Below are 12,411 nucleotides of genomic sequence, written 5' to 3'. Positions count from 1 at the left end.
ACTTCTTAAACTAACTTATGCTAAGAACAAAACAAACACCCATGCCGAGGAAGGAGTCGAACCTCGAACCTCCGGCGGGAGGGGCCGCGCAGTCCGTGACTCGGCGCTTCTAACCGCGCGGCCACTCCGAGCGTCTTCTGTGTGATGCAAAAATTTGCAATTGACGTAACTAACGAAAAGTGTGAGGTCGTCCACATGAGCGTTAAAAGGAATCAACTACACTTCGATTATACGATAATAGCCGGCCGGAGTGGCCGAGCGGTTAAAGGCGCTACAGTCTCTAACCGCACGACCGCTACGGTCGCAGGTTCGAATCCTGCCTCGGGCATGGATGTGTGTGATGTCCTTAGGTTAGTTAGGTTTATGTAGTTCTAAGTTCTAGGGGACTTATGACCGCAGCAGTTGAGTCCCATAGTGCTCAGAGCCATTTGAGCCATTATACGATAATACAGTCAAATCTAAAAGCCGATTTCAACTAAATACATAGGAATTACAATTAGGAGCAACCTAAATTGCAAAGAACACATAGAAAATGTTGTGGGGGAGGCTAACTAAAGAACGCGTCTTTGCCGGCCGGGATGGCCGAGCGGTTCTAGGCGCTACAGTCTGGAACCGCGCGACCGCTACGGTAGCAGGTTCGAATGTTGCCTCGGGCCATGGATATGAGTGATGTCCTTAGGTTAGTTAGGTTTAAGTAGTTCTAAGTTATAGGGGACTGATGATCTCAGCAGTTATTTCCCTTAGTGCTCAGAGCTATTTGAACCAATGCGTCTTCGTTTTATGTGCAGGGCACTTAGAGACTGCCTACGCTGCGCTTGTCCCTCCTCTTTTACAAAACTGCAGCGCAGTGCGGGATTCTTACCAGATAGGATTGACGGAGTACATTAGGAAATTTCTAAGAAGGGCAGCACGTTTTGTATTATCACGAAGTAGGGGAGAGAGTCTCACTGAAATGATATCGCATACATCATTAAAACAAAGGCGTTTTTCGTTGCGGCGGAATCTTCTACCGAAATTTCAATGACCAGTTTTCTCCTTCGAATGCGAAAATATTTTGTTGACGCCCACTTACATAGGGAGAAATGATCGTCATAATAAAATAAGGAAAATCAGAACTCGCACGGAAAGATATAGGTTCGTTTTTCCGGCCGCTGTGCGGGATTGGAATAATAGAGAAATATTGTGAAGGTGGTTATATGAACCCTCTGCTAGACACTGAAATATGATTTGCCGAATATCCATGTAGATGTAGACATACAATTTTTTGAATACTATCATTTTCCGGCAGGGTTATGTATGTTCATGATTACTTTCCACGACTGCGCAATTTCAATTTTAATTCATTTAAATGTGGACTAAGACATAAAAACCTACATCAACAATCACTTGTACCACACATAGTCTTTAAAAAAGCACACCATGTAAAAATTTCAGTCTGATATTATTCAGTGCACGTCAGCAAATAAAATAATCGAAATCGACGTTGTTCAAAAATTAATAAGGAAGCCAAGTTTGGCTACTATGTATACAGCTAGGTGCAAAATGAATATGAATTTAAACAACTTTCTATGATCGGTGCATTCACCCGAAGAAACTCTTAATCTAATCAAGTTACCATCCACTAGGCAAGTAGGTGCACTCAGCGACTGTTACGTGATTTACAAATTATAGAGCGCAGCAGTCAGTCGTCCTGCTGCGCTCTATAATTTATAAATCGTAATCTTACTTGCGTCGAAATGGAAGATTATACCATTTGGTACCCTTTACCTCATTTTGTTGTGTGTCCTGTTTCATGTCGTTTTGAACTGCTCATCACGCTTTGTAACAGTGGAGTTGCGTGCAAAGTGCAAATATTGCACAGACAGTGTAAATTTTCGTAGTTCGTAGTTAACGTGTTCTTCGAATAAGTTGTATTACCAGTACTAGTAAAAATGCTGAGTCGCTAACCTCGGCTGTAATAGCAGCAGATAAACGACAATCGCAGTTGCTCCGGTTTTTGTTTTCCTCAACGAGCGTACTGCTAATTAGTGTGACCTTCAGTTTGGTGGAATATCTTTTATCAGGAAACTTTACTTACTATATAAGGTAGTGTGCAACTCGTCGCCTTTCACAGTTGTCTTCACAATATACGTATACGGAGACTGGCCCATGACAGCAATGAGCAGCAAATTGGTAATAATTCTGTTTGGTGCGTGCTTGCTCGTGCTACATGCACCTTACGCTGCTGCCCAGGAGATAGGTATTCCCGAATTCTCTTTTGGGTCAGTGGGTGGTGACGACGGTGAGATGGGTATCCCCGAATTCGTTCCTGGGACAGGAGATGGCGACGATGGTGACTTTGGAGGCGAGCTGCCTACTGGAATCGGGCCAGTCGTCGAAACGAGCAGCGAGAGCAGCAATTCTACAGAACAGTCGACAACCGCGACCGAGCCCCAGATGCAGGCCTCTACCACCGAACAAGGTACGTCGACTCAGTTACAGCTGTATGTTGGATAGTGCTGGCAGAGAAAGCGGACGAAGGGCTAGAAGGCGCGTACACGAATGGCTGACTTTTTTCTGTCCATTCTGAAAGATTCTGACATCTTCCTTTCCAGTGGTGGCTAGCGGGGGACGTTTGGCATTGATTTGCTTACACCTGTGGTAAATTTGTTAGATGTGTGTTTAAGTTACGAGGATGACTGTGTTGAATACTTGTTCATAGTGATGCTGGTTTCTTCCGTCGTGGATGGATGTCTGAATGAAGCGACAGGAGAAATGCCGAAACATACCTTGGTATTATGGAATGGTAATGAACGGGATGCCAAGTTAAATAGTTCATGCCGACGGACGGATCAACATCAACTGTATCTCATGATTTCATCCGATGAACCGAGAACGAGAGGACTAGTTAAGACTCGGAAGACCCATAAGTAGGAACACCGGGACTCTGCTATGTTTTCTCTGCTAACCCTAAATCGCTAAAGAAAAATTCTGGAATGGTTCCTCCAAGAAGTCCGCAATTGATTTCCGTCCTCATTCTTGCACGCAACGTGCATGTTGGTTCAAATATTTGAGTACCGTAAACCGGGTACTCTTTGGCCAATTTGCAGATTCAAATGATTGTTTTTTAACTTCTGTAATATTTATGTTACTGAACATAGGGGCCCTTGTATGAAAGTATTACATGCCGATTAATACAATATTTTCTGAAGTGCAGAAGAAGTAATAGTAAAAGTTAGAGTGACCAAAGTTAGCGTGGATCTGGGGGTACATTGACCGTCCTCTACTTTCACTACTGTTTACTACAATTTCACTGATGATCCTCACTTCAAAAATACAATGCAACTTTGACAACCCTCAAATAAAGACATTGATCTAAAGTTGTTAAAGTTCTTTATTAAGCCTCCAACAGGAACAAACCCAGTACAGTACATAAATCCAACACCGTGATCCATAAGCAAAATTATAAATATATCGAAAGGTATTAGGTAGGAGGATCAGACTCATAGCTTCAAATTTAGTTGAGTATGATACCTTCAGTTTCATCTCTCTTAAACGTAAATCCTTATTTCAAAATTGCAATTAGAACTAAGTTCACCAGTTCTTCATATATCGAGTCATTATCTGACACATGTGGCAAAACGAATTTTCTGCTTGTTTCTGGGGATATTCGACATTACATGCTGTACCTGAATCACAGCCTGAACCGCAATAGATTGAAATTTGGGCAGTATATGACTGACTTGTATTTTTCTTAGTTGTAGGCACATTAACAGTTACAGATGAGCCTTCGTCTTAATACTAATGGTTAATGTTTGTATTCCTTGGTCTCATACTGTAATTGGCGGCAATACTGTTTAATAAATTGTATGTATGTAATACAGTGGCAACAATGACCATTGGTCAAAATAACCGATAAACAGGGAAGTGATGCACATGACCACAGAATTCGTAATATGCGGGCAGATATGTACAAATGAACGAAAAGGAAATCAGTGCTCTACTTTCAGAATTAATCCAGTAACCTACATTATATAGTTGAAAACACCGATAGCTTTGCAATTAAATGATATCGGTGGATTCTGCACAGCCAGATTTTAACATTCTTTTTCCTATCCAGTTATAAGTCGCAATAGGTTCGCCAACTATTGCGCAAGAAATTCGGCTCTACATGGTGCCATCTGGCGTGTAGTGATGGGATTTTACCACCAAACACGATATACTGAACACCCGAACTGACAGCCAGCAGATAATTGTAATACTTTTGGTGTATGAGTGATCAAAATAACCACAGCGATCAAAGTATAGACTGTTTACGGGATTGTTATACCGCATTAGAACTGCTTTGCACAGAACATTCGTGATACCTTTTGTATACTGCCTATTCTCAAACCCGACATATGATCTGGGTTCACATCAACTTTACTCATACTTAGTGCAAGGCTCAACTTCCATCTCCTCATATACAAATGAATTCGTCCACGTTGCAGAAGAGTCCCAACTGAAATGAACGTCTTTGTCAAATTTGTGCTCCTCAAAGTCTGAATAAAACGCTGAGATCTTGCTTTACTGGTAAGATGTCCAGCTATGGACCCTGACGTCTTCCTGGTTATCCCTGACTGTATGCTCCCATCCTATTTCCCCTTACAGAAAAAACAGTAGTTTCGAAAAATTTCCTCTGTAACGGGATTCGATCCGACTACCTCCAGGTCCAGCGCTTCCGTACTAAAGTTATTACGGTCACAGAGGTGGCAGCGAATACTAACAGCCGCAGAGCACAAGAATGGGTTCCATTGTGTGTCGCGAACCCAATACTGCAACACCAAAACTATCACAATAAAATCTGTAAGGGAACGTATGAGGAAATTTTAGATTCTGCAGACTTTCACAAACATAGAAAACCAAATTATTATGAGTCTGAAAAATGTATTTACGTGAACATGACGGCAGTCGTACCTCAAGTATCACAAACGGAAATAAAAACCACAGAGTACAATAACATTACGAGAATGTCTTTTATTTACTTTTTGAAAACTTGTAATCTTCTTCATTTTAAAACATCGTCAGTCTTAAATTACGCTTCCCTCGAGTTTAACTCATTATTGTTAGTTCTTATTATCTTTTGAGCAGAGCCGTAAGAGCAGGGTTTTTTGTCCTGCCGTCATTGCACAATATTCTGCAGCACAGCTTCCCCTACACGGAACAGATTGCTATGGTGAATAAGTACTTCGCATATTAGTTCAAGTATTAACCATGGATCTTAGCCACTAAAAAGAGTGATGAGAACCAACAGGGCTTTTAAGCTATGAACTGAGGCTAATGATTAAAACTTGTGTTCCTATATCATACTGGTTCACTGCCACAAATGTTTTTCGATGTCGAAAATACTGAAAAGGACTAGGAAAGCCTTTTTCAGACTGTCAAGGAAGGAGGAAAGAGCTGCTCGCAGTCTTTTCAAGGAATCGTCACAGCATTTCTCTGTAAAGTATGAATGAAACCAAAAAAGACCTAATCTGGATCCCATAACACAGTCTGAATGCGTCACATGTAGAATATGAATGCAGTTCCTTGACCACTGCACCTCCTATTTCGGTTCATGAATTGAGAGTCTGGTACACTGTTGAAGGTGGTCTGTCTGTAAGAACTTTGACACTAGGTACTGCAGCCTCAAAACCGAGACACTAAAGGCTGCGTTTGCACCTACTAACAAAAGATAAGTGCTCCTAGAACTCTAAAAAACTACTTGTTATGTTTGTTACGTCTAAAATTGAGTCACAGTCCCACATGTCACAGACATTATAGGCTATAAAAGGAGGCAGTACCTCACAAAGGCAGTAACAATCACAGATCACATTGTTGCAACATGTAGACGAATATATCTTTTCCTATCATAGTATCCTCTAAGTGTACACCCTGAAGAGTATAAATATTGCAAAAAATTTAATGTTTTGGACCTCATTTTCAGAATCCCGTGTGGGCAAAGGCAATTCGAGGCACATCGCAAACTCAAGGACTGCATCTCACGCCAAAGCCAGGACAGCTGCTAAAGCCAGGGCAATAGCCAAAGCCAGGACAGCTGCCAAAGCCAGAACCGCTGCCAAGAAGGCAGGCAGAGCAGTGCACAAGGCGTGATCACAACTTTAACCTGGATTCTGCGACTCCATGAAAGCAACTAATAAATGATTAACTTGTGTTGTGTATGCTGATTTGGGCAACTAATTTCACCAACTGCTTTTGAAGTAAAAATCTTGTTCAACGGAAGAAACAGTGTCGCCACATTTCTTATAAATTTGTACCCCTGAAAGAGATATCAACCAAGATACATATCCACAACTTGTAAATGAGTTACCCAAAACGAGAGGTGAACGGAAACACCAACACTTCGATTTCAGTAAGGGAGGAACACGAAGACAGGTTGAGGCTCTTTTTAGTTTTATTTGGATTCCAGGTTTCGACTTTTGTTACAGGCCACTTTCAAATCCAGTACCTAATTACTGCGAGTCCAATTTCATCAGCAGTGCACAGATTCAGAGTATGTCTAGCTTCCTTCGTTATATTAAAAGCGCTCTCAGTGCCCTCAGACGTCAAGTCTTCAACTGTGGCCTTCTGTTATCATGAGAACAAGCGCCATTATGTTCTCTATAGTATACAGGATGTCCTAGGTGGATACGTCAATATCCAGGAATATGCGGGGAACGATCATTCGAAGCGATAATCTAGTAAACACGGGCTCTACAACAGATATCTTAAGATCTAGGAGTACTCGTTCGGCTTCGTTAATATGAAACTCATCTCTTCTTCTGAACGAGTACCCACAGCTCTTAATGTAAGCGTTTCAGACAACATGTTTACTAAACAGTTATTCCTAGTTTTGTTCTATACTACCTCCAATGGAAATAAGGAAATCGAAGCGCAGGAGCAAAAAAGATTTGTTTCATAGTACCGACAATGAATAAGTGCTCGAAACTCTTACGGTATGCATTTTAGGGCCCACGTTTACTGGACTTTTTTGCTTCGAATAATCATTCCAGTCATATGACTCCTAGCACATCCCGCACTATCTATAAGAAGGATTATGATATCACTACCAATTCCATGTGAAGCGAATTTCAAAAATCTCTCCAGCTGATTTATCGGCGACACATACTGCGAGTGATGATGAAGGAAATAAACTGAACGAGAGGTGCCTTATTGACTGAATGTATTAGTATTAATTATGGAGTGTCTTATTGACTGTTCATTACATCCCAAAATTAGCAACTATTGAAAGCAGATGTTATCTGCTGTTTGATACAGGAACAGCTGTGGGGTGCTTATTCTTCATCTAGGAGTATGCAAGTATATATAACATTTGTCCATTCTGTAACGCAAATTAGGCAGTAATCTGTGGTCCAAATAAAACCCAGTAAAGGTGTTCATGTTGATGAAAATGTTCTGTACCGCATCATTCATCACACATCTGTAGAGTAGATGGCGCTTACATTTTTCCCTTTTCATTGGTTCAAATGGCTCTGAGCACTATGGGACTTAACATCTATGGTCATCAGTCCCCTAGAACTTAGAGCTACTTAAACCTAACTGACCTAAGGACATCACACAACACCCAGTCATCACGAGGCAGAGAAAATCCCTGACCCCGCCGGAAATCGAACCCGGGCGCGGGAAGCGAGAACGCTACCGCACGACCACGAGCTGCGGACCCCTTTTCATTCAAGGCATTGTCAGTGAAAGGCGCAGTCAAAACTGGAGTTTGATTATTGCATCCTAAAAAATTAATTGGGCTGCCTATGAGGGTGAACGATACTTGCTTTTATGCAATGTTCCTTGGTTGAGTCACGAATGGCAGGAAGGTAAGTAATATCATTAGCCAGCCTGGAGCTGTTCTGGAAAGAACTCAGAACTTTGCAGGGAAGATGAAAATGTGATCGATATTGTTAAATGAGCATACTAGAGCGGTAAGTGATTCCAAAAAGGAGTCGTTAGAGCGAATGATATGCAGACATTGTTTGTTGAGGATGCAGTGAAAATTTGTTCTGCGAAGGATTTAATTAACACCGTTGACGGTTTCACTATGAAGAAAGCATGGAATCCGGCGACTTCTTTGGTCAGCTAAAAAGACGTCGCTAAAGAGCAGCTGCCATTGATGCATCTGTATGTGGACACGGATCGAGCATCTAACCACTGATACACTTTATACAACTTTCCTTGTCTCAGAGCAACATTTCTATCGTTGTGTATTCTGTGGTCAAGACAAAGAGACGCTGCTCTCTTGTTTATAGAAACATAAGAAAGTGCTCCACCTGCTGCGAGCCATCTCACTCAGAAGATGGCCGAAATGTATACGGCCAGAAGTGTAAAGCATCGGTCAATATTTCGCAGATATACGAAGTCGTGTGTCGGTATATTGTCCCCAGTGTCGCCACTAACGCTTACTATCCGATACAGCACTAATTCTGTTGATTTCGTGGTTCATTAATGTTTTTTTCGGATCAACCGATTGATATAGCCAACTGTCCTCTAGTGTTAGGAGCGAATACAAAGGATATTAGGGACATAGGTAAAGATATTGTGATAACTGGTATCTTAATATGTGTGCCCACTTCAGTGTATTAGGTGTTTGTCCTCTGCGTGTAACAGTCCATCCATGTGACCACACGTCAATACCTGACGTGCTGCCCAGGGGAAAGCAAAAATCTATGGCTCGCTTGCGCTACATGTACTTCTGAGGTACTAACCAACTAAAAAGCTAAATGATTAGTCTGCAAATGAAGTAAATTGTGATGTAAAGTTATTCAATAGACTGTTCTCGGTCATGAACAGATATAGATCCTGTATATTTACAACTCCAGTAGCCATCTCCGCAAACCATTTACTCAGATCCATACGATGCCTGTTTAACTAATAATTTTTTACTCATCAGCCTTTCGACTTGTTTGATGCAGCCTCCTATTTCATCTTACAATGCACAAATCTGTTCACATCTTTGTAACTTTTACCTGAGAAAATGACCGAAGCACACAGAATGTGGGAAGAGACGCAATGAAACTTAATGGTTGACAGACTATGTGAAGTTATTGTAGTGATTACAAAAACGAGTTAAAATTGTGAAGGTCTGGGCAGTGAGAGCCCACTTACCAGTTTGACATTGCAGACAATAATTCAGCTGAGAAGGGTGTCATTGCCGTGTTGGAAAATTGCACAACAATACTTCCGTATGAGAGGTGACACATAAGAACGCACGATGTCCGTTACGTACTATTGTACCGTCAGTGTTCTGTGAATCATCCGGGGTAATGCAAAACCGCGATCCATCGCTAAATAGAATGCGACGTTACTGATCAGAAGTCCATACTTTCCTTTGCTTTCTGATGTTAACGGCATGGGTCGGAAATTCCCGCATCGAGGTGCTGCTAGTCTGCAACACGTGGTGCGAGGTGACGCAGAATGTTGAAGGGAGTCCATTACTTGAAGGTTTTCGGACAGCAGGTGCAGGTGTGAAGGCGTTACAACGTGCTTGGAGCACAATGTGGGGATTGCCATCCGCTGGTCACACTTGGTCGGCTGGAAGCTTGACTTCCTCACCTTCCCATCCAGTCCAACACTGGACCGTTGCCATATATGAATAGTTAAAGAAGCATCTGAATATTGCACTATTAGATCATCCGCCAAGAAAAGAAACTGATTCCTTTGACGACAAGTATGAATGTCATCACGCTCCCACCCACTCCAATACCGGGCCACTGTCACTTCAAAAATCTGCATGTTGCACATTTTGACCTGTCGGCTAAATCATTAGGGTCGTTAACCTCTGATAATCTCACAGGACTGAGCGTCCTCTTCGTGTCCTAGACAGTGATCACTCAATATGTGATGCTCTTCATGCTCCTTATATACGCTACCAGGCCTGATAACGACATGGAACACGAACAACACGGAAGCAGTCTGGTTGCCGTCCCGTGTCACAGAGAATAGCACAATTCCACATTCTAGCTGATGGTGTGCACAATTACGAAGCTACGGCAGCACTGGCGCAGATCGCACACACTTGAATTTTAAGCTCTTGAAGATAAGTAATCGTAACGATGTTAATTGTAGTCTGTTTTATATTATCTATTGAAGGTTTCACTTGTTTCAAAGTAGTTCTTGAAAAAAAAAAACTAAACTTAAACATGAAATAAGGGCCGGTTTCCGCGTACTTTAGGCGTAGGTTTACATACAAATTTAATACATTTCTTTAGGTGCATATTAAGTGAAAAATTTAGGTTGTTTTTGTTACACAAACACTATGTGATCAAAAGTATCCGGACATCCCCAAAACCATACGTTTTTCGTATTAGATGCATTGTGCTGCTACCTACTGCCAGGTGCTCCATATCAGCGACCTCAGTAGTCATTAGAAATCGTGAGAGAGCAGAATGGGGCGCTCCACTGAACTCCCGGACTTCGAACGTGGTCAGGTGGATTAAAAAACAAAGTAGATCAGCTTCTTGTTTGTTTAGAAGATTTAGAAACTGAGGGTGGAATAAATGTACTATGCCTGTCTGTACATCATATAGTCACAGGTATGGAAATCGTAAATGTAGGTGGATACAAGCTTTCAGGACATGTAAGTAGAGATACTATGGAGAGAGGAGGAGTTGCCAAATGTGTTAAAAGTCTTTCATAGTGTGAAAAATTTGGAAACTATAAAATTTTGGATAGAACAACATATAGAAGCATGTGTGTGTGTGAGCTTACACTAAATAATGGCAACCTTATAATTGTAACCGTGTATAGGTCCTCATTGGGAAATTTTCAACTATTTTTGAAAAATTGGATTCTTTGTTGTGCTATCTGTCAGACAGAGGAAAGCAAATTATTGTTTGTGGGGATTTCAATGTAGATTTTCTGAAAGAGTCCGATAGAAAGCTTGACGTTGAAGTATTACTTGGTTCTTTCAATATGACATCAGTAATTGATTTTCCTACTCTGGTGGAACAGGAAAGCAGCACACTGATAGATAATGTTGTCATACACTGAGGTAAATTTAACCAAATAAAAACTTTTCCTATTAAGAATGGTCTGTCTGAACATGGTGCACAATTACTTACAGTATATGGTATAGCTCCATACAGTATTGCAAAACAGTCCTCCAAAATAGTGCATTCAATTAACGATTTAACAATTCAAAATTTTAGTGAAGGCTTGCAACAGTTAGACTGGCATGAGGTGTACAGGGAACATGATGATAATTTAAAATTTAACCTATTTCATGATACCTTTGTGAGTATATTTGAAAACAGTTTCCCTAAGAAAACAATGAAAAATAATTGTAAGAATCCATCTAAAAAGCCATGGCTTACTAAAGGGATAAAAATATCTTATAAACAGAAAATGGAAATGTATATTTGGAATATTTTTAAAAGGGAAACAGGGCAACCAAGAGCATAGGAAGACTGTATTTCTATCAAACACAATGAAAAGTTTTTTAACAAGAAGTCAAAAGTACAAAACATTTACAGTATTGATTTTGTAAGTGTTGTAGAGAAAATAGCATCGAGCTAGCATTAGAAAACGCAAGGCAGTATATGGAACAGGCAGTACCTTTGTAATTTGATAAAATTGAAATTCAACCCACCTACCCTTCTGAAATTAGGGAAATAATACAGTAAAAGCTCACATGAAACTGATGACATTTCCAACAGAGTACTAAAAGCTTGTCCCCAACAAATAAATAGGATTCTCAGCCACATATGTAGTAGCTCACTGTACAGGGCATTTTTCCAGATAGACTTAAATACACTATTGTTAAACCATTGCATAAAAAAGAGGAGAGCTCTGATGCTAACAACTACCACCCAATCTCACTTCTGACAGCTTTATCAAAAATTCTTGAAAAATAATGTATTCAAGAGTAGCATCAAATATTTATAAAAATGAAGTCCTAACAAAATGTCAATTTGGTTTTCAGAAAGGCTTTTCAACAGAAAATGTCATATTGCTTTCACTGATCAAATATTAAATGCACTGAATAACCGAAATACACCCATTGGGATATTCTGTAATCTCTCAAAGGCTTTTGATTGTCTGAATCATGAAATTCTTCTAGATAACATTAAGTATTGTGGTATGAGTGGGACAGTGAACAAATGGTTTAATTCATACTTAACTGGAAGAATGTAGAAGGTTGAAATTAACAGTACAGATAGTGTGCAAAAATCAGCAGAGTCCTCTAACTGGGGAAGTATCAAGAATGGTGTCCCACAGGATTCAGTCTTGGGTCCCTTATTGTTCTTAATATATATTAACGACTTGCCACTCTATATTCATGAAGATGCAAAGCTAGTTATTTTTGCTGATGATACAAGTATAGTAATCACACTCAACAAGCAAGATTCAGCTGAAGAAATTGTAAATAATGTCTTTCAGAAAATTATTAAGTAGCTCTCTACA

General features: G+C 40.5%; 1 protein-coding gene across 1 annotated transcript; it reads left to right on the top strand.

Moving 5' to 3' along the window:
- Positions 1 to 2,088: 2,088 nt before the first annotated feature.
- On the top strand, positions 2,089 to 6,244 carry LOC124603432. The gene is made up of 2 exons (XM_047136395.1): positions 2,089 to 2,461; positions 5,945 to 6,244. Exons 1-2 carry the CDS (start codon positions 2,149 to 2,151, stop codon positions 6,109 to 6,111), a joined length of 480 nt encoding a protein of 159 aa, XP_046992351.1. The 5' UTR covers positions 2,089 to 2,148; the 3' UTR covers positions 6,112 to 6,244.
- Positions 6,245 to 12,411: the final 6,167 nt, after the last annotated feature.

The sequence above is a fragment of the Schistocerca americana genome, chromosome 1, assembly GCF_021461395.2.
Source record: "Schistocerca americana isolate TAMUIC-IGC-003095 chromosome 1, iqSchAmer2.1, whole genome shotgun sequence".
In the NCBI taxonomy this organism is placed as follows: Eukaryota; Metazoa; Arthropoda; class Insecta; order Orthoptera; family Acrididae; genus Schistocerca; species Schistocerca americana.
The sequence above is the reverse complement of the archived record's forward strand: the minus strand, read 5'-3'. Positions and strand labels throughout refer to the sequence as shown.

Bases quoted from the DNA above. Each gene is read 5' to 3' on its own strand.
- LOC124603432 (XM_047136395.1), top strand. From the start codon at position 2,149: ATGACAGCAATGAGCAGCAAATTGGTAATAATTCTGTTTGGTGCGTGC. The intron at 2,462-5,944 runs GTACGTCGACTC...CCTCATTTTCAG, and splicing joins GGCCTCTACCACCGAACAAG to AATCCCGTGTGGGCAAAGGC.